Genomic DNA, 23,201 nt, shown 5'->3' on the forward strand with positions numbered 1-23,201 from the left:
TATTGTGCTGTACGACATTTTCAACACTCTGTTAAGGGCCGAGAATTCATTATTTTCACTGATCATAAAACTCCTACCTTCTCTTTATGCTTATTTTCAGACAAGTACTCCCCTCGAGAGTCTCAACAGCTGGACTATATTTCGCAGTTTACTTCAGACACTCAACACATTTCTGGAGCAAACAATGTAGTTGCAGACACCTTGTCTCGTATAACTTCCTAGAACAGTTTCCAAGGAACTGACCTTCTTAAACTCGTTCGACGTCAAAAAGAAGACAGTGATCTTCAGCATGAGTTATCTTCGACAACCCTCAAACTGCGTATTAAACAGATGGGAACAGGTAAGGAAACCTAACTATACGACACGTCTACAGGTAGGGTTCGTCCGATCGTGCCGAAACATTATCGAAGCTACTTCGTCAATACGTTGCACAAAATTTCTCATCCAGGTGTTCGTACAACCACCATGGCGGGACTATTTTACTGGCCTGGTGTAAATAAAGACGTGAGGGAGTTGGCACTATCCTGTGCAAGTTGTCAGAAATCTGAGTTAATTAGACACAACAAATGTCCCCTAGGCTCGTTTAAAACTTCCGATGCTCGTTTCGATCATGTACATCTAAGTTCGGTAGGACTGGTACTAGATTTCAATGGATAATTTTACCTCTTAACTTATGTAGACCGTTTCAGTCAGTGGCCAGAAGCAGTACCCATCAACGACATTACTGCTGAAACAGTGATTAGCGCCTTCGTCAAACGATGGGTAGCAAACTTTGGCTATCCTTCGACTATCAATACAGACCGTGGACGCCAGTTCGAATCTGGACTTTTCCATTGTCTGACTACACAACTAGGAATCACTCGCTTCCGAAAGACCGTCTACCACAAACAAGCAAACGGAAGGGTAGAACGCTTCACCGACAGCTTAATGCTTCACTCTCATCTGTAAACGCCTCACAGTAGACTGACGTTCTTCCAATCGTGTTGCTCGTTATTCGCAATGAAGTGAAAGCTTGTAGAATTATGGTTTACTATGATATTAGTACTGCTCTAATAATAGATCTAATCCTAAAGTTGTAGATTTGTCATGATATAACTGCCTAATGTACAAGATCTTACGTGGAAGTCTCACCATCGACTACACCAACTCACTGTATCGTATCAATTACCAATACATGATGTAGAACAAGGTTAGGCTAGAGAAGGAACAATATATTTAATATGAATAGAAGATATAAGATAGCATTCAGAGGGACCGCGCATGCATGACCGAGCCATGCCATCCGATCAACTCCCATTCATCCAATTAACTGCTCCCGCCTTTTCCATCGTTAGGTATTTCTCCGCTTTAAATATTGAATATCTATTTTCCGAGTCGTCTTGTGTTCAGCTTTGAAGATTGTGTGGCTATGGTCCAATGCCACTACAAGCTTACATCCGATGCACCGAAGCTCAACTAGCTTACAAAACGACACTCCGACTTCCAGGAAAATTTGTTGGTCCTTCATCTTACACAAGTGATGTAGATCTAAATCCCTACACGAGCAGGATTCAGGGCGTTGTGTGCTCAGTTAAACCTATCTTCACGCAACCGTAGTCAACTGCTTCTTTCGTCCAACTGAATTTTCGACTTAGTACACACGCTTTTGTATGTCATGATTCATTACTCCGACCGCTCGAAACTGCATACTAACAACTCTTCGAATTTCATCGCAAACTTATGAACTTTATCATCGATAAAAACGAAACTAGAGCTGAGTCCAATACAGACTGCCTAACAAGAAGAAAAGCCTAATTGTAATCACTTTCTTTTTTAACAATCAGACGACACAACCCTCATGATTACTATGTCAATCCAGACAATTAATGATCACGACGGAGCCCTTCTCATATCCGACCAGCGGCACAAAACAGTGCGTCCTGTGGGAAGTGTCGTGTTTCAAGAGTACCTGAACGATCACTAAACTTAGCAGATTGTATAGATGTGTATGGAGTTTCGCGTCACACAAATAATTGGCTGTTTTTCATTTTTTAATATCGTTTCAAAAACAAAATGCCTTTCGTTTCTAACATGCTTATAGATAGATATATATTTCGTGGAATAATCCGAGAAACGTCCTTTTAAAGCCAAATTAACCCCCGCCGTTGCGTGATATAACTGCTGATATATATCCGGTTGTTTCCACATGTTTACTTCCTTGCGCAATTACTAGTGTGTTTTGACGTGAAATCACATTTCTATTTCTTTCTTTTTTCAGGGCAACTGAAAAGGACGAAAAACTGACTAGAAATACGATGATTTGGGAGTCTTGTACATTTTTTATTTTTATTCTGTACTACGTGGCTCCTTTTACTTAATGACTAGATGCTGTTGGAAAAGCAGCCATCAGAAGAGCATTTACAAATAGCAAGCGTGTTGGGTCTAAACTCATGGTTTCACGCGTCTTAAGATAGTGACCAACCCGATAGATAGCCAGTGAGTTGTATTGACGAATGGATCCAGTAAGTCTAGTACGTCTTCGACACTGATGCTGACCTCATTCCTTTCACTGGACATCCCCTAGCCTAACTCACTCTGCAACACACTCGCACCAGACCACTAGTAAGTACGCCGCACTACGTATACCTTGCAACAACTGGACAGCTTAAATGAAACGCTTCCTAGCATATCGACGACTTTACTAAAATGTTTTCAAACGCATTCATTCCTGACATTTGATTCGGTGCTTTGGAGGATTTTTTTATCATGAAGGTGTTATGGAAAAAGCCCTGTCAAACCATAAATATCTGTGGCATTTTTAGGCTTCTTTCTGGCTGGTTAATCCATAGTTCACTCCACAAACCACTCAAAGCCGTGAGCGTACAAAATTTCTATTCGCGAACGTACCAAAAACTGGATGCTGCATATGTTCCTCTTCACTTATATGAATTAACAAAAGAACATTCCTCTGTAGATTGATGTTGGATCGAAATTGGACAACATGGAATGTTGTAGAACAATCAATGAGAGCGAAGGCAAAGCTTGTGGATAATTTAGAACTCCTTTTTAATCATCGAGAAGTGTTTTGTTATGAAGCGACTAATGGTCTGAAAAACTTTATTCCAGCACAAATTATAAAGAGTTATAACCTGAGTAATGAAAACTAATAAATGAATGCCCAATGATTTTGTCAAGAAATGATATTATCTAACACACGGGTGTAGATTTCACATAAAATTCGTGTCAGTGGCACGTGTTGTTACGGGATGTGTTAAACACTCAATTGTGATTGACGGAACTAATGAAGAGTGAAGTGTCATCTGATATTGATATGGGCAGTCACTTTTACAGTAGAAACCGAAGACTCGGATAAAACTGATACTGTGTATAGTAGTCTCGGTGTGGCTGTCCCGAGTGAAAAAAAGGACGACATTGCGGAGACAAAGCTATAAGCGACACCCACTTGATTACCATTTCATTGGCGAACTCCTATTCGTAGTCACAAAATACACTACCAAAATCTGAAAGTAGGTCAGAACTCTACTCTAGCGTGTCTGGGAAAAACTTAATCTCATCGACAATTATCGTACGTAATTTCCTAGAATCAAACGAACCTGATACCAAAATTAGACACTATTATGATTTAGAAAATCTCGGAGAATATATCCGTAGGATCTTGCAAAATAACTCTAAGGGGGATCGGGTCAAAATACTAATAAGAATAGGTAAGAGGACCGACGATAGTGCTGAACCCTGACCGTATAGACTCCTTATAGTAATCATAGGGTCGGAGAAGAAACGTGATCTTCTGTTAAGTAGGCCTCATAATCACGACAACACCGACATTCGAGTTAGAAAAGGTATGTCTCTAGAAGAAAGAATGAAACAGAAATCGGCACCCACTGAACTAGAAACCCGGCGACAAAACGGTGAGAAAAATCCCCGATTAGTGGGTTTTCGAATGGTCAGGTTCTGAATGGGTCGTTCTCATTAAGAGATTTTTATGTAAATCCTCATAGCATTTTCCCCAGATTGGAAGGCTTTCTCATCCCAACAGAAAATAGACCCATCAGTGGATGGTTTTAGGACGAGACTTGACAAACTAGTACTCGCCCCTGTATTACCAGCTCCGTCTGATGCATGTCTAGTAAATTATAACGGCTGTCGTGGCTACATATTAGTGACTAATCCTTATGGCTCTTATCATCATATCCCTATTCCTTCTTATGCTTTCAGTTCTGTTTTCTTACACATAATCAGTTAATTAACTTATTATTTTTCGAACAATCACCTTCTTTTAGCACATGAATTGTCACTTGAGTACTCATATAATGCAACCAACCAACCTCTATGATCCACACTGTCTATAGAAAACCACACAATCTCAAACAACAAGATACACAAATATCTGCAGCAGTTCAGACTGCCCAGAGACTGGGAAGACACGATAATAAGTCCGGTGTATAAGACTGAGAGCAGAGACTTGGTTAGTCACTACAGACCCGTTAGTCAATCCAGTGCAGTTGTAAGACTAATGGAAACGAGTATTCGGATGACTGTCATAAAATATGTGGAAGGGCATAATCTTTTATACAGAGAACAACATGGTTTTCGGAGAGGCCTATCATGTTTGACAAATATTCTCATTTCAAGAGAAGATCGGGCTTCGGCAAAAGATCGGAATATTTCTGTAGATGTGATTTTCAAAGATCTAAGTAAAGCCTTTGATAAGGTCCCGTATTCGGGTCTTAAATTCAAACTGGAAAGTTTTGAATCCATTATAAGGTCATAGACTGGATAAGTGACTTTCTCCATGGCAGGATTCAAAGGGTAAGGATTAATAGAGCTCTCTCCTCGTGGGGACTTCTGAAAAGTGGAGTTACCCAAGGTTCAATCCTCCGTCCTCTTCTTTTTTACTTTTCGTAGACCAGTTGACAACTGCAGCAGTCATCCGTTCTACTGTTTTCCGATGACATAAAGATATAGAGACCCATACACAGTATGTCAGATAGGATGATCTTAGCTCATTAGTGGCATGGATGGTCAGGTGTTCACCAGAAGTAAATCCTGACAAGAGTGTGGAGATGCAATTAAATAACTATGATGATTCACATCACCATACAGTATTTGGATTCGTGCTACCCAAAGTAAGAAACTACAAAGATTTGGGAGTCATACTAAACAGTGATCTCAAAACCACCAGTCACTGCAAGGCTGTTGCTGCAAAAGGCTAAAAGGTATTAAGGTTTATTCGTAGGTCTTTCCAGTATTTAGATTGAAAATGACACAGGTATTCAGTGTTCGACAACGCTTTTACCAGTAACACCTAATATAATTCGTTCCCACCCAGAGAAATCAAAAGACAGAGTAGAGGAGATTGGAAGAGTGTGTTTGGCGATTACCAATATATCGAAATTCCCTGATCTAATCTGGCTAGCGATTGCGGTAGATGTTGAGCATAGCGTTACCACACGTGATCTGGTGCGGATGCATGACCGAGCGCCTTCAGCTAGATGAATCCACTAAAGCATATGGTCAGCATCCAATGTCGGAAACTTAGAGCAATTTATTTTGGGGATTTATTTACCGCTACAAGATGACAAACTGTTCAAATTATTATACCCGACTTCCGTGAGACCACATTTGGAACTTATTTCCGTTATCTTACCGTAGAATACGAGGTGATCTGATATTGGCTTATCGTATACTGAACGATGAACTTGGTATTATTATGTCATATATTTTCCTTCCGTCTAGGACTGGTCGTTTGAGAACGTTTTTATAAAGTTCGGAAGTCGAGATCAAATCGTCTACGTCTAGAATTTCGTTTCTCGTACCGAGTAGTGCATTACTGTAATTCGCTTTCAGAACACGTAATATCAGCACCTTCTGTTGATATATATTCAAAACGAGATTGAACCTCCAGTGTTACAAAATGCCAGGATGAATATAAGTCGACAGACCTCATATAATTATTACCGAAGACTGAAGTAAAGAGTAAAGTAGCCCGCTATACTTGCTAAGATCAGTGGTTTTGTTGTTTTGTCATACGAAGTTTTACATCATCCGTCAAACTGGTAAAAATAAACCATATCAACAACTTTGAACGACTAATCAGCAAACCAATGGACGCTACTTAGTTATAAAATTAATAAACAATAAACACCAATGAAATAACAATGAAATAATATAGTTGTTCTAAACAGTTAACCCTAAAATGTCAAGTTGTTTCTTGTAGTATCGGCAAATTTCAAGTTTACACTTTAGAAGTTAGGCTATCACTCCATAGTTTTCATCACCATATAACGTCAGTTGTAAAACGAAATTATTAGCATTATGTATCAACAGTGAAGCTGGAGTTTTGAGTTAGTTTTTTGCATTACGGTTAGGGTTTTCATCATGAAATGATATTGGCTATGACTCGATTCTTGGGAAATCCTCAGATTTCAATGATAGTTCCCCCCAAATTCTGTGAAAATATTAGGGGAAAAACCCAAAATTTTGGGTTTTAAACAATCAGTATGTAGTGAACAGAACGAGTGGGGACAATCGAACGTATTTAACACAAAATTACAGGACTTGTTACCAAAATCTAACAATCATAAAGTAATTAATTTGTAAAATATCCATCAGTTGTCTCAAAATGACTCAGACTTCATTGTCCTTGCATTTTCATATAAATTGCATTCTGTCTCGATTCTTTACTGTTCGATCCTCTTGTTTCTCTGCTGCTAAACATTCTGTTCACGACTAACATCACCTACTACTTATGTCAATATAAGTAGCACACACCACAAGTATAGACAGATTTCCGAAAGTTGTATAAAATTCTGAGGAAATCTCCAAAAATTTTTATGTTGTGCCATTTCCCTAAAACAGAAAATTTTTCCCTCAAAATAGGGAGATTGGATTCGGTTTACAAACTTACGAGACCTACGGTTGAGATTTAGAGTAAGGGTTAATAAGGTAGAACACTATGTTGCTTCAACAAACACTATTGATTATTCGTTGAATCACATCCAATAATACTGTAGCACACCATCTACTTTAGGAGCACATATATTTCAAAATTTAGCTTAGGCATCATCTTAGATTAGATTTTTGGTTGTATAATAGATACTTTTACTGATTCCAAGCAATTTAAGAACCAGTTATTGACAATTCATGCTTAATTAATCATGGTATACAAACTATGCAACTGCACATAAAAGTTCACGCTAAATACAAGAGGCGTTATCTTGTTTCTGATTGATCAACTCACAGCCATCAGCGTACTGTGCTTCTATCGTCGAACACTCCAAACGTTATCACACATTCATACTAGATATCTCCCTACATATAAAATGTGCAACAATTCACAGAAAGTTCGACTGTCCTCAGAAGTTATGTTTGTCATTTATCCCCCCGCCCAGTTATGATAATGAACATGGAACAAAATGCAAAAAACAGATTACACTAAGTTACATTTAAATAATGATACCATTTATTCCTGGCACCATGTGTTTGATAAAAACTATGCAATATGTCCAGGTGTTTATTATTTCAATAGAACGAGCAGATTGACCAATCGCTACAGTAAAGCCCGGAAATTACTCATTTAGCATTTCTTTCTGTATACGTAGTGTAAACGAACTTTGGCAAGTGAAAACTAAGCAAGGTGAATTCTGTTTACAGCACACATCAAACACTTTATTCACAGAAATAATTTGAAGCTACATTGGTAGATCTATAATATTCTATTTGTTTAAGTAGAGAATTCTTACCTTTGGTATCTCGTAGGATATGAACACGATATATTATATACAACCAATACTTAACATCATACTATTTATCAGCAATACAAGTAACTTATCATAAGTGTAATTAAGCAACTTCATACACAATTGTATTTGCTTCCTAGCTCATATTATTGAATTCTCCAGTATTGAAACAAACAAGCTTATACCCTACATCAGACATGGTTAACACACCTATGACAACGAAAAAAATTCCTAGAAATTGTAAAATAAAAGTGTGTGATGTATCAAGAGTGTTATTATTATGCTCCTTGAGCTGGCTTTGGAATACACAAAACTTACCAACAATTCACCTTATCCATCTATTTTAACCTATAAGCTTGGTTCATTCATGGTGTGTAACCCAGACTAATATGTAAGATATAAAACACATATAATGCACTTGTAAAATTAAAAATACACTCAATATTATTAAAATGTCTTGACTAATCACTAAACTAACAGAATATGTAACATTTGATGTACAAATGACAGCATGAAAAATAAGTGTCATAAGAAGTCAACGAAATCAATCTCTGCTCAATACAATAGATTCTCTAAGTTTAAGACGAGAACCAATTGGCTAATAATTCAGTTTAACGCAATAGATAGATGATGATAGTCAAATCATGTCCAAGTTGATGAAATAGTAGAATTAACATATGTATTAACAGTAGTAATAGGACATTCGAACCATTTAAACAAAATCATGTAATCAGAATTCCGAACTTTTGATTCGTATAATCTTAGTGTTCAGTTAGACAGATCGAAAAATTCGATACTATTTTCGATGAGTCTCCAAACTTTAGCCTACGTAAGTCATAATATTTAGTCTAAATGTCTGAGTAAAGACTGAATTAATTGATGTTGCCTGGTTTATCATGCACACTTCAGTGTTCGTGAATTTCAGTATCATCTTGTGAACTAAAATAAGATTTCAGTTGTTAAAACTGGATAATGTGAATAATTCAGTTTAATAAAAAAATCCATTCATTGTCTTCGTGAGTTTACACATTGAAGGATAAGACAGTTTTAAAAATCGATATGATTGCAATGAATTGGACAAAATGAAAAAAAGATGAGTTGATCGAAACAAATATACAAAAACAATGTAGAAGGTTTAATAACGCGCCTAGGAATCACAAAATGAAGAATTATGACAGGAAACGCTAGGAATTGAAGATCGACTCTTGTGACACAAATAATGCTTACTACACATAGGTTAGGAGAACGTAAAAATTGAAGGTAATTATCAGGTGATAAGATATTTTAGTCATTCAATTTCCAATGCAGGGATCATTTCACGTATGATTTACAAACGAAAATATCAAGCAACGGGAAAAATATTGCCGCCATTAAATGACGTTGAACTACTCGGATTACCTTTTGCATACATCCCCGTTTTATGGAAGAAAATGTACGGGGAAATCACCGAAATTCATTCGCCTACTTATATTGCATTGACAGACTGAAAAAAGTATTAGGTGTTACTTAATAATATATGAATTACCACGAATAACATTAAAACATGAAATGCTTTTCTTTAAAAAGGGAGTACTCGTCAACTGAATATTACATCAGTAACAACAGGTATGTGTATATTTGTGCTCATAGAGAAGTAAACTAACATGGAGTTTAAGTATTTTGTATTTTAAATTAATAGGTATTATCAGAACATAATTAATCGTTAAGTGGTAAAAAACCAAACATAAACCCCTTAGTATTCGGTGTGTAGCATATTGTAAATGAAAAGACTCACATGGCACAGTAATCCCACTTGTCTTGTTTTTCAGCAATGAGTTTCCGTCTTTCGTAAACAGTATGACTAAATGATTATGGTTAGTCATTGGTACTTGCTATGATTACAGTTGTATCATGATGCACCTGAATGAACTTTAGACGAATTTTTTTATTTATTAGCGTTATGCAATAAATAATATTGGAGAGTTCTGCTTCGAATTAAGAATCATATAGCATGGAAGTGATACTTTTGATTACAATAATATACAAAGGTGTCAATTAGATTTTATAAAATGAAGTAATTTTTATCAATTCAGTCGGATTCCGCACTTTGTATGCTTTCGTTATAAAATACAACACTCAATTTCAAGGACTTACCATTTGTTAGATATTTGCGACTGACATTCTAACCATAGCCTCACCCCTAATGCCTATAGAATGACTTACTGATGATTCATAAACATGTTCACCAAACATCAGTAACAAATAAGTTTATAGCAGATCTACAATGTATTTATTAAACGCGGCTAAAAAATACTAGATACAAAAGTTAGGACAGCACAAATGAAGAGTCAAAAACTGTTTAGGAAAACGATGTAAAGAAGAACCGATCATTCTACAATAAACATATAATTATAATGAAAAGTTTATTGGGAAGAATTTTTATCTAACCTGAAGGTTTTTTTAAATAGACGAGCCGATGAATTATCGTTCTGTCTCAGAAAATACAAAGAAACAAATAGTGAACGATTAAAAAAATTCACGACAACAGTAATATAACAGATAATTTTCCAGTATTTAGTTATTTTTGATACGGAAAATTAAAAAAATCAAAGAAAAGGTTATATATATATATATAGCTTAAATGAGATCACACGCGGAACATTGCACACACTCAACAGACAACAGCATAAACGCTGGGTTTCTATGAATTCAAGTATATTAGGGAATGATACAAAGGGCGTAATGGTTTGATTCAATGAAATCTAACAAGTATATTGATAAAACATAATTGGGTATGATCAGTCATCGTAAAAATAACCAATATATAGCCCATGGGAAAACGTAAACTGAAAAATATACAACAAGTAAATAGTGCGTATTGAATGCTTAATAACTGTTAAACAACAACATCAATAGTAATAATAAGGAACAAATTGTTTTAAGCAGTATTTAACTATATTGATAGTTTGTGTACAAGAAGTAATTTAAAGTAAATGAAGCAAATAAAAATATGAGAGTTTCATTTCTTTGTTGTATTCCAAAATAATCAAACCAACAAATGGCAAAATATAATACGAATTCACTAATGTATGTGTACATTAAATGTATTTGTTGAAAAACAATTTTAAACATAATAAAATTATTTAATTGAAATTAATGAGAAAATGCTAATTTAATGTTGTACCATGTAGACTGAAACTATTAGATGCCGAATTTGTAGAATGAATAATTGTAAACTGATCTGAATTAAGTATATTCATAGATTCAGATAGTGTAGAACTATTGCCTGTCTCTGATGGTACATCTTCAACAACAGCAGTTACATAACATTCTTTAGTACTTGATGTACTGGATGATTGTTGTTTGGAATTAATTAAATTTGACTTACATTGATCAAATTCATCTGTATTGACACTAGGACTGTTTGAAGATGTAGAATTAGTTGTATAATATGAAGGAGAACTGTACGAAAAACGATTAATTCGTTTATTACTGTTAGACTGTGGATAAAATGTATTACACCAGTGGCGAGTAAACCAATTACGAAATGCATTCACAGACGATTGGTCATTTCGAGGAGGAATGTTACTATTAAGAGGTTTATCAGGATGAAATATATTTTTAAAATTTATTATACGCAAATTACGCTGATTCATTGGATATTGTGACGAATTTAAATTAACTGGATTATTGGTGGGACAAGTTGCCTGTGGTTGTTCTACAGACAGATTTGTCTGCGATGTCAAATGTCCTGGACAGTTAGTGTAAATAAAATTCATTTGATGTATTGATAAAATCTAAATGTAGGATAGGAGGAAATAGAGAACGGCACAAATAGCTTTTAAGAAAATCGTTTAACTGTTTAGCTTAAAAAAAAAAAGAAATCATCTAGAAAGATGATAATTCTAAATAAAAACATATTAGGAGCTTGACTAAATATGTAGAGTTTAGAAATCTAATAACTAGGATACTTGTCTTTTAAAACCTATTAATTGTTAGGATGAGCCAAATAAGTTAAAATATAAAATTCTGAAAGCTGTTCTCTGAGTTATTAGTATACATATACATAAACATTTTAATTTGTATCTACCAAACTGGTTTATGATATTTTTACACAGTACAAGCAGTAACTCAGTCAAACATAATGTAAAACCTGGCACATGTGTACATAGGTTCAGTTTGCAAAATCCACTTAGCACAGCGAGATGAAACTGTCAAGGCAAGTTCCAGAGAAGTAGAGCTTGTAACAGAATTAATGACAATAAAAACATTAGGAATTCAAGATACAACGCGAGAAAACATAAATTAATGAAGTATTAAGATAAATGTATGAGGAATTTGGAAATTTAGGATCTAAGCGAAGATAGAATGGATATACCTTGCGCTAATGAGAACCATTCGATCCATGTCGTTCAAAATCGCTTGTCATTGGTTACGATAAACATGCTGACCGCAACCCACCTACATGGCTCACTAGAACAGTCAATGACTGATCCCATGTCTTGGTTTGGCTGTCCCTAAATTTTCTCCTATCTATTCCTATATTAGCCATCGTTGGGCGCCGCGGAAGCCCGTGGACAGATATACGTAATACATGTCCCAACCATTCCAGTCGATAATGAGTTATTGTCTCGTCGATTCCTTTCCCATGCTTACCTAGTACTCTGCGTCTAACTCTAGGATTGTTAATTTGATGGTCCTAAAATATACCTGTGACCGAATACTAGTAACCTATGAATATCCTCTATTCTTAATGGTCATGCTCCACACCCATAAAGTAAAACAGTGAACTATTGTGCGGTAAACTCGTTCTTTTGTGCCAGAAGGACATCTTGTCTACGTCATAAGTGATATAAGTTGGTAAAAGCCAAGTGGGCTTTCTGAATCCGTTCCGGGATCTCGTCAGGCAACAACCTACCAGATGTAATGAGGTTTCCAAAATAAGTAAAAGGCTCCCAAATGCCCTGGTACGGCCGAGAGTGGAGAGAGTCCGCTCTCCCTCTATAAATGCTCTCACATGGCCATGTACATACAACCACTGCCAGGGAAGTCCTACTCACTGCCTTCTCGTGGCGGCGGTGTTGTTTACGAAATTGAGAGGACGAAAAGCGAACGTCCGGCGCTTTAACCGGGTTGGTGGACATAGAGAGTTCACCTAGGGCAGTTGGAAAACCCCGACTCCAAACCAATGGTGCACATGGGCTCCAGGATCCTGAGGGAACAAATGGTGTATGAACCAATCGTTGATCACCGGCTACCATGGGACTGCATCTCCTTACGTCTCTCCACTGCCTTGTGGACCAGACCTTTAGGTCGAAGGCTCCAGGTGTGGTCCCCTAAGAAAACCACCTGCTTTGGTTTAGGCACCCGGGCAGTATCACAGCCCTCACACATATCAAATAAGATCTGTGTGGCGCATATGTATTTAGTGCCTCCTTGTATCTATGTTTATGTGTTTAAATAAATAAATAAATCCGAAATAAGTGGTGATAAATATACTTAACTACTTCACTCCCTATTACTAGTTCAGATGTTGGTGCAGACTAGTCCTGAAGTAAAATTTTGAATTTAGATAAAAAGAAATGAATCTCAAACATGCTCGCACTGTTACCTAGAGCCATTAGAAAAATGGATCTTTTTCGGTGTCTTCACCAAACAACTATATCTCCTGAGGATTCTAAGTCAACAAGAGAATCTTCTGGTAGAGCAACATTTTATAATCCCTTCCTTACGTTATCAGAAGAGATTTTGGTTGTCCAAGCGAAACATGTTACTATCACAATACTCCAGTATAGTTAAAAGTACGGTGTTGTCTTTGAAATTCATGTTGCGATAAATGCATTTATTGAAATAAAATGCAGTCAATACAATAAAAACATTGAACACTTACCTCTGAATCATGGGTGGTTGAGCATAATGGACCCGTTAACGATTGAGTGGTCGAAGTTGTTGCCTCTTTATTATTATTAGACATGGATATTGAATGACCAGTTAATGAGCCTACTGTTGCGGTCACAACAGAACATGTTTGATGAAATATATTGCCAAGGAATGATTCGCAGACCATAAGCGCTCTAGGTTGACATGATTCTGATATACTAACAGATGTAACAACACATACTGGTAAGAGATTTGTGCTCCATACAGACGAAGTAGCCAACTGCTTTGGAGGGATAGATAAATTTGATAACAATGGGATGGTAATACTGTTTGTCATACTACGATTTGGTAGAGTCATGTCATCATTTTGAATGAGTGGAGCTGAAACTGGATTTTCAAGACTCGACTGTTCATTCGTCTTAGGGAACGACTGAGCATGAATTATTATCGAGTCGGTAGCATTAGCGAAACCATTAGTACCAGTTAGTACGACATAAGTCACTGGAGATCCATGTGCGACTGTCAGTAGGTTACTCATAATTTGTGGTTGACTAGTAATTAACGAAAGGCTTTCTATCACAGAAACATCATTACTCGTTCGTGGGCTGGAAAAATTGCCCGTTACCAGATTAGAGAAAGTTGAACAAACTGAAGATATGGATAAAGTTGGACCAGAGGTAGAGAGTACTTGATTAGATAAGCTTTCCAAGTTTGTATAACTGCAAAACAACTCCGCGCGAAAACCATATGCTTGTAAAATATCCAGTTTGCACATAGGACAACTACGTTGTTCCAGAAGCCAAGGATCAATACAAAGTTTGTGAAAGTGATGTCTAAAAAAAGTAACCATCACGAAAAAGGATTTAAGCGATGAAATTTCACAAAAACAAAAGTAAAAGATTAAGTCGAAATAGTATCCTCCCCAAACATTGAAAGGTCACATAGTGATAACAATATTCATTGAAATTAAATACTATTTAATGATCCAGCTAAAATCATTTAGTCTAATGACAGAAAGTGAAATTTCATATTAAGCTTAGTGCTAAATGGTAAGAATCCTGAGTGAATTTAATATTTCATGTGTCAACATATTCAATCATTTTGATCTTGCTAACACAGGTAAAAGAAATCCAATATTGTAGCTTTAACTATTTTATTAAAGATTTTAAAATATTTTGGTAAACTGATGAACTTTCCCTTTAGCTAGGATTTTTGTTGAAAAAACAGTAGCATTTTGTCCAACGTTTTTGTAAGTTGAGTAAAACAGTAATCAAGTACGATTAAATTAAACGAATATAGGTAAAATACTAAAATTCATTATTCATTTATTTTAACACATAGATATTGGTACAAGGAGGCACTAAATACATATGCGCCACACAGATCTTATTTGATATGTGTGAGGGCTGTGATACTGCCCGGGTGCCTAAACCAAAGCAGGTGGTTTTCTTAGGGGACCACACCTGGAGCCTTCGACCTAAAGGTCTGGTCCACAAGGCAGTGGAGAGACGTAAGGAGATGCAGTCCCATGGTAGCCGGTGATCAACGATTGGTTCATACACCATTTGTTCCCTCAGGATCCTGGAGCCCATGTGCACCATTGGTTTGGAGTCGGGGTTTTCCAACTGCCCTAGGTGAACTCTCTATGTCCACCAACCCGGTTAAAGCGCCGGACGTTCGCTTTTCGTCCTCTCAATTTCGTAAACAACACCGCCGCCACGAGAAGGCAGTGAGTAGGACTTCCCTGGCAGTGGTTGTATGTACATGGCCATGTGAGAGCATTTATAGAGGGAGAGCGGACTCTCTCCACTCTCGGCCGTACCAGGGCATTTTGGGGCAACTAAAATTCATATTCTTTATATGATTCCTGCGTTTTCCTCATGAAGTAGTAAGTTGTATATTACTTGCGTATTCTAGTTCTCCTCTATTATTGATTCTCCCAACAATTAATACACCGTTTTATTTTGCTGCTTAGGGTCCAACATTAACTGTAAATATAAAGAATTCCCAAAACTCCTTTACTTTTATCTTAATAGTTTGTTTACAAAGGATGAGCTTTTGTTTCCGTTTGCTTATCGGGTTAGTTTCAGAGTTGTGCTGGATATTGCTGACCATTTATAGATTGAATTAAGCCTGTATTTTTCTCTTTGATAAATCCTTTTTTTCACTTCCTACATTGTCTTGATAGTCATTAAAAAAGCAACGGGTAGGGATTGGAGGATACACTCCAACGAACTAGGATGCATCCCAAAAGAACAATTATGATGAAGTTATTCGTGAACAAAACGAGTACTACTAACATCACACCAAACACCATTGGCTCTGTCGTTGGTAACAATGACAGTATAGCCGATTTTCAGTATCATATACTTAACAAATTTATTACCCTGTTTTGATGATAAGACACTTATTCAGAACCGGTTTCGCTAGTCAGGATTGTACCTGAATGTCTTCAGACAGTAATCTAATGACTAATTACCTTTCTTTAACAAATAATACCGTTTTCTGAAGCTCCCACTAATTGAAAGCAACAACCTCGTGACATGGAGACATACTTAACCCTGAGTGTAACTAATCAAGAGCGTGATACCACATTAAGACATTCTGCATACTAAGTTTAACACTGTCAAATGATGTAAGTAAAATATTATTTCAACAACAAAAAAACAACTTGAAAATAATTCGTTACAAAATGACGTCAAATAGAGGAAGATTAAAAATTGAGGAACACTGAACAATTGTTTCGATCTAGTTTCGAACTCCTTAACAGAGTGCAACTGGGTTTAAACAATTGGATTTACTCAGTTCTATTGTTTTCTCTACACAATTAGTTGAACAGTGAACGAAACATAACTAATTATTAGCGGTGAATATGGTTTCCAACCAAATAAATCTTACTATACTAAACTAGAGATCTGGACACCAATCGAGTTATCATAGATTAACTTATTCTAATTTAAACCGATAAGAACCCGATTCTGATCGAGATATCTTACAATCTTCACCATCATTTTTTGTAACTTTTCAGTTGTTCAAATTCAGTATTTGTTAACCGTATTATTAATGACATTATTCGAAAACTCAGATTCAGTTTTAATTGAAAAGGACAACTAACCGACAAGGAAGAATGCGAATATTATCCATTGCTTTAAAAGGTTCAATACATATTGCGCACTGTTCATAGTTCGAAGTTATTTCCTGCGGCAAAATATGAAAATTGGATATTTGTTGGTGAGAAAGCTTTTTCAAAACAATAGTAAACACAATAATAGAAATGTATGTACAAATAAACTATTATCAGGACCAATAAAGTATCTCACTTCTGGGTTAGACGTTTGTGATTACCAAACATTTATTAACATAATTAAAGATTTTGGTTATGATTTACCAGAAGCCACTAGCTGTGTGAATGTTAGGTAAAAAAAGTAGTTATAATGAGGGAATTTAATAAGTAGACTTCAAAGTAACCATTTAATCAACAGTGACAAAACTATTACTTTCTGTTCCCATTCTCCTCGACTCAATCTTCCCAACCTTTTGCTGCCAGGCGTCCCCGCTTCTGATTGGTGTTATATGCTACTTATGTCGACAAAAGTAGCATACACTACTACTACTAATAATAATAATGATAATAATAATAGAAAGGGAATTCCTACAAATAAATTGATCAGAAATCAATACCTTCTGATTATTCAATAAAAAATATTACCATACTAATAATATCCAAAAACGCAACAAAAGCTCCGTGTAGGTTAATGAGATATAGAGAAAAGTAGATATAAGATTTCTCAAGCTGATTACCATTATTTTCCTGAACTATTCTTGACAAAAAGTAATAGACCGGAAGTAAAACTGGGTATACATGAAAGATCATTTGTGAAAACCTTTTCAAACCTCAACTTCACCTGTTCTTTGACAAGCTATTCGCTCAATCACTACACTGGCACTTACCCAGCAAGCAAGTTTCTTGGGACTCAGTAGTATTGAGACTTTAAAGGTAACACTAATCTGCATCCTCGATCTTCACTACACCTTCTTTACCGGTTGTTTACCTTTTCCAAAAGTGTGAAAAGTTAAACGAGAACACTATTGTAATAGTGTAGTGTAGTCACTGACAACTTGATTTACATTTGGGGAAGTATAAGAATTAATGTGCCTAGAAATGACCAATTCAAGTGTCGAATACGTAGGTTAAGGCGAACAAGTGAAGGCATAATATGGAATAGTCTGAAGAAAATTAAGGGCTAATTTCTGCATCCAATAATTAACTGGCAATTTTACGGCCAACAAGAATATCAGAATCTAATATATCTGCACACTTCGTACCCCCCGTAGTAGGTCTTTTAGAGAATAAATTATATTTTTGACCACCAACTTTATCAGTATGAATACATGAGTAAAGGAAATATAAAGCTTTATCTAAAACTGTTATGTCGGCTGAATAAAAAATGAAATTAACTTCTGGATATAATAAATTGTTGATTCAGTGGTTAGTGCATTGTACTACTCGATTTTCAGTCACTGAGCCGCAAGTTTTAACTCACTCGACCTACTTCAGTTAAAACAAACGAGAACTACAACAAGTTCTCATAAAAGAAAGTGTTATTCAGGACCGATGGCACGAAATATACTTTGTTATTGAGTCATTTACATGCGTCTGTGAAGATGTATGTATTACTTACGGAGTTCAAGCCAATATTTAGCAATCTAAAATTCGTTGGTATACGAAATCGAAGCGACAACTTTAAACATATTTAAAACACTGATTATAAGGATACAAGTAAAAATTGTGGGATAAAATTACCCAATCTCCAGAATGCAGGGTTTTGATAGGTATACGTGCAACAGCTTTTTTCGCCAATTCCGTAAGTCTTCTCTGAAACATTAGAAAACAAACATTTAAAAAGCATGAATAGTTAAATATAATCAAACAATACAATACCAATTGTGAAACGGAGTTTGAGATTAGTTGTGTTTAAAGAAAATATTTATCGCAAACTTACATTGACTGGAAACTAGAAAGCATGGCTACACATTTTGGGCGCTCTCCACAAGGTGCAGGATTTGATCTCAGGGGGGTTGTGGGTGCGGCTCTTTAGGAAGTCGCTAATAAGGAAAAAGCATGTCTAGCACTCCCTGATTGCCAAAGGTTTATCAGTTGATGTCAGTTCGATCAAGGAGTGCGACTATAACTAGAAAGGAAGCTTTGCATTACATTTACAGCTTGAACTAACAAGAAGCTGGATGTTCTTTCAGTAAATACAGACAAACAAACTTATTACTAACTACGAACCTATTCTTTTGTCATTAATTAATATCTACGCGGCTGTAGCTTCTGGCTTCCATCAGTGTTCGGTCCCATTCACCATGATGAACCGAGTTTTATTGGCTGTAAAGTGTGTTCGTTGGAGTACTGATATGCCAGAAAGATTCATTGGGCGGAAATGTTAAGTCTGAAAAAGAAATCGTCCTGCCAAGTGTATCGGTGCAGAGAGGAAGTAGGGTTCTTTAGATGAGTAATTTGCATATCCAGTGATGCTATATTTTTCACAAACAGAAGAATCCAATGATTAACTACAAAAATACCACACCTTCCATCACTCATGGACTTTCGATGTCAACGGTAAGGTAGTACTGAGTTAATATCAATAAAATAACCGTTGACAGGAACTATGCACCACCAGGTTCAATCAGTTATTCCTAGCTATCTAAAGTCGTCCCTCAAGGTTGATGAAACTATCAATGATTACTCCATTTCGCTTTCAGGTTTCTCGATAAAAAATCCTTTCATGGTGTGTGAGACTGAGAACTAGCAACAAAACTCAAGTTTGCAAACAGTTATCGTAATGATTGTCTACACTAGCTTCTATCCCTGCTATGAGCTATTCTTCTCAATATTTATCTTCATTCTTGACTAGCGCTAACTACTCTGAACTATGGAATGTTGTTTCTGATCTCCAAAAATGTGCTCCGATCTACATATATCGCCTTCTATGTTTGAACATTGTGTCAAATCGGTAACGCTTCACTAGTGAGAACTGTAGGAAGTTGAGGGGTTTTTGAAAACCCCGGCAAAACACATGTGATAATTCATTTGAATTTACCAATTTATGTATAAGATATCTTCCGAAAACTGCCCTGCTTCTTTCTAAAACCCAGGTTTTTAAACAGAATTGTGGTGAATGGTTTCAACGTCCGAGTAGGTAAACAGAGTAACGCTAAAAATACATAATAGTCATCTGCCGTCAGGCAATAACTCTTGGACGATGGATGAGACGCTGAGAACTATTTTAAACAGAGTTTAGCTACTCACTAACTGTCCGATTATCAACAACCTAAATAAGAAACCAGTATTGGGCCTCCGGTCCTCAAAGTTGAAACAGTAAAAAGGAACTTGAAATGGGAGACATCGGATGGTCTGCTTGAGTTAAGTGGATAAAGTCTTTAAGTATGATAATCCAGTATGAACAGCTAGATACACTGAGATGTTGACGAACATTGAGGAACTAGATTTATTATTGATCGTCCCATTTTATAAAGAGGGTGAAAATTCCCTCGTAACAGCCTAGAGAATACGTCTGACCAATAGTAGTATTTAATATATTAGTTAACATATACGTTAGATACTATACTACAGCCTGGAACCAACAAACACATGGAAATCAAGCAATTTTCTGATTGGTGCTTGGAACAGGGATAATTCCTGTAGACGTATATCTCGACCTTAAAGATATACTACTATGCTAGTTACTATTTAAATTTGTTATGCCAAATGACATTCACCAAGGTCGTCTACATTATTAATCTTTATATAATTTTGTCATCGATACTGCTTTCGTTTAGTCCAAGGATTAGTGCAAATTTTGTAAACTCACTAACTAAAAGTACACAGACGAAAGTTCTGCTACGCAAGGACAGTAACCTTCAAAATTGTAGTCAGTCAGTGTTTGAATATAAAACCTTGAAGTATCGTCTGGGAATGAAACCAACAGTGAAAATACACAAAAATGAGCAAAACTCAGTACGAAATGGAGCATAATGTATATCCCGAAATTCGAATCATAAGCTAGGTCTGATGATAGCGATTCATAGAGATCAAGACAGTCATTTGCTAATAATTGGAAAGAACAAAAGACAAAATATGAGGTTTCCAATACAAATATTGTCACGATTTGTCGAAAAAACATCTTTTGCTTTCTAACACCACGAACTTAACAATTGTTTGAAAAAACTACTTACGGAAACTCGTTCCTTGCTGTGTAGGTACCGGAACCGCTGAACATAATAGAATACGAGCCATGCTAAACTGATCACCATAAGAAGAATGAACGAAACAGCCACAAACAAAACAGAAGAACGATTGAGAAAAGCTTCCTCAGACGCCGTTGCAGCAGTCACAACTTCAAACAAAATTTTCCCTTCTGACTTGTGTGAAATAATAGTGTTGTTGGGTTGGTTAGATATTACTCCAGTATGATGTTCATAATTTGGCAATCCTGTGGTAGCTAATGAATTTCGACCCCTAATCGAAACCAGATTGTCACCTAAACTATAAAACCCTTTTAGTTCATACGATACATTGGTCAAATCAGTAGTGTTAAGCCCATCAAAATCCGAAAAGTTCAATTCCGCCGAACGATGCAGTCGAGAATGTAGTCCTATATCTTGCGACAAAGCAAGTTGTTCATCAAATAGTAAACCAGAAATAACTGATAATGTTGATAAATGTGAATGAAAGACACTTGGAAAGATTGTGAGCAAGGACAAACGAGGCATGGAAAGTTGCAAAACACGCTAGACCATCAATACTTAATCAAGTCTGTGAAATGTCATTAGACTAATCTGTGTAAAAAAAAGAAAGTGAAGACATATTACATTAAAGGGTAAAAGGAGAACATGCAAGAGCAACGAAGACGAAACTGAGAAAATCCTAGATATTATCATGTTTATAGTGACAAAAGTAAGGCATGAAATGAAAATGTGAAGGATTTCTATGACTATTTTGTAATTTCAATGATTTTGTCTCAGGTGAGCACTATTTGGAAAATATGAAAGGAAAAATTACTAGTTATATGTAATTTAAATCTGGTAATCATTTTTCAACTATATGGAAAAGAATGGACTGTTAAACTGAACACTAGTAATGGTTTTATTTGGGCACCTACATTGTGGAATTATGTTGGTGAACAACTCATCAAGACTAACGGTCTTGCCTGACTGAAAACGAAGCCACTTGCCGATCCAACCTCCTATACAAAACTACATGTTTAAATTAGGCATTACTTGAGCAAACGATTGCATACATGTAACATTAGTACACACCAAACATAACAGGTGTCTTACAAAATAATAAAAAGATCCAACCTGTCGCCTTCTGATAAACACTTGAAAATTTCCCTTGAAATTAAAGGGTTTTTGTCAGAACAATGAATTTTATGTTGGTATGTTATTTTAATGAAACCAATCATTTATAAGTTCTGAACAAAAAAAGGAACAGACGGTAGAACAGTCGTAAGGAAATCATAGCAAAAAAACTGTTTCGAGGGAAAATTACAAAAGAAGGGAAACCAAGGCATTCACCGACTTATAACAATCAAATTGCGGAGTATTCATGGGTTTTTTGGTAACTTAGTAATAGTTAGCTGCATTATAGCCCAATCTCCCTATTTCGGAAAACTCTGGGATTTTCCACAAAGTCGTGAGAAATATGGTAGTTTTTCCCAACCTTCGAAAATTTTGAGGAAAATCCCAAAAGTGTCATAAGATTCTGTGGAAATATGGCGGAAAATCCTAAATTTGCCCCAGAACTGCGGATTTTCTCCAGTCCTGTAAATTTTGGGGTTTTATGCCAATTCCCTAAAAGTTTTCTATTGCGATTTCCTCAAAGTTTACCCAAACCGGACAAAATTTTCGCCAAAATAGGGAGAGTGAAAGACGACAACATGGTACTGAATTGTCTTTTCTTTCAGAGAAGTCGTTTGAAAATGTATTATCTTGGAGTCTATAGATTTATTCACTCACATCAGGAGTCTAGTTTCTGATAACCCTTATCGGATTTGAAACGCCCACAAGCTCAAGTATGCATAACTTAAATAGTCCGTGGTACAACGGACTTCCTCAATGAACGTTCTTTGAGGAAGTTCATGTAGATTTAGTAACCTTTGAATGATGCACTTACGTTTAGTTACTAAAGAAACTGATAACAATTAGCTACGACACAAGCGTTAAATTGACACATACTGACGAACGAAAATACGATTTGATAAGGTTTCGAAGAGATTTAAAAATAGTATCCGCAAATGCAGGGACTGACCTTGGAGAACTTCAAATATTAAACTCATAAATATTGTTTAGTGAAATTGCTAAAATATTAGTTCTTCGAATGAAGAATGAGTTAAGCTATGGGTTCTTGTACAATTTTTGCAACTTGTCGAGCATTTTGTATGTCTTCACTTATCAGACGTGAACATGTTTCAGTTTCTCCAGACAACCAAAAAAGGGGAAATAAAGGCGAACAAAGGGGAAATAAAGGGGAAAACGCATCAGAATGTCGCCTTTTTTCGCCTGTCCGGGGGAGATAATGCGGATTTCCCCCTTTTTCGC

At 36.2% G+C, this 23,201-nt stretch overlaps 1 protein-coding gene across 1 annotated transcript; it reads right to left on the minus strand.

Moving 5' to 3' along the window:
- Positions 1-9,354: 9,354 nt before the first annotated feature.
- On the minus strand, positions 9,355-22,896 carry MS3_00003351 (uncharacterized protein). The gene is made up of 6 exons (XM_012946060.2): positions 22,777-22,896; positions 20,838-21,440; positions 18,403-18,474; positions 16,714-16,796; positions 13,609-14,431; positions 9,355-11,515 (listed from the first exon to the last, which is right to left on the minus strand). Exons 2-6 carry the CDS (start codon positions 21,372-21,374, stop codon positions 10,886-10,888), a joined length of 2,145 nt encoding a protein of 714 aa, XP_012801514.1. The 5' UTR covers positions 21,375-21,440; positions 22,777-22,896; the 3' UTR covers positions 9,355-10,885.
- Between the last annotated feature and the right edge of the window lie 305 nt (positions 22,897-23,201).

This window comes from Schistosoma haematobium, chromosome 1, assembly GCF_000699445.3.
Source record: "Schistosoma haematobium chromosome 1, whole genome shotgun sequence".
NCBI lineage: Eukaryota > Metazoa > Platyhelminthes > Trematoda > Strigeidida > Schistosomatidae > Schistosoma > Schistosoma haematobium.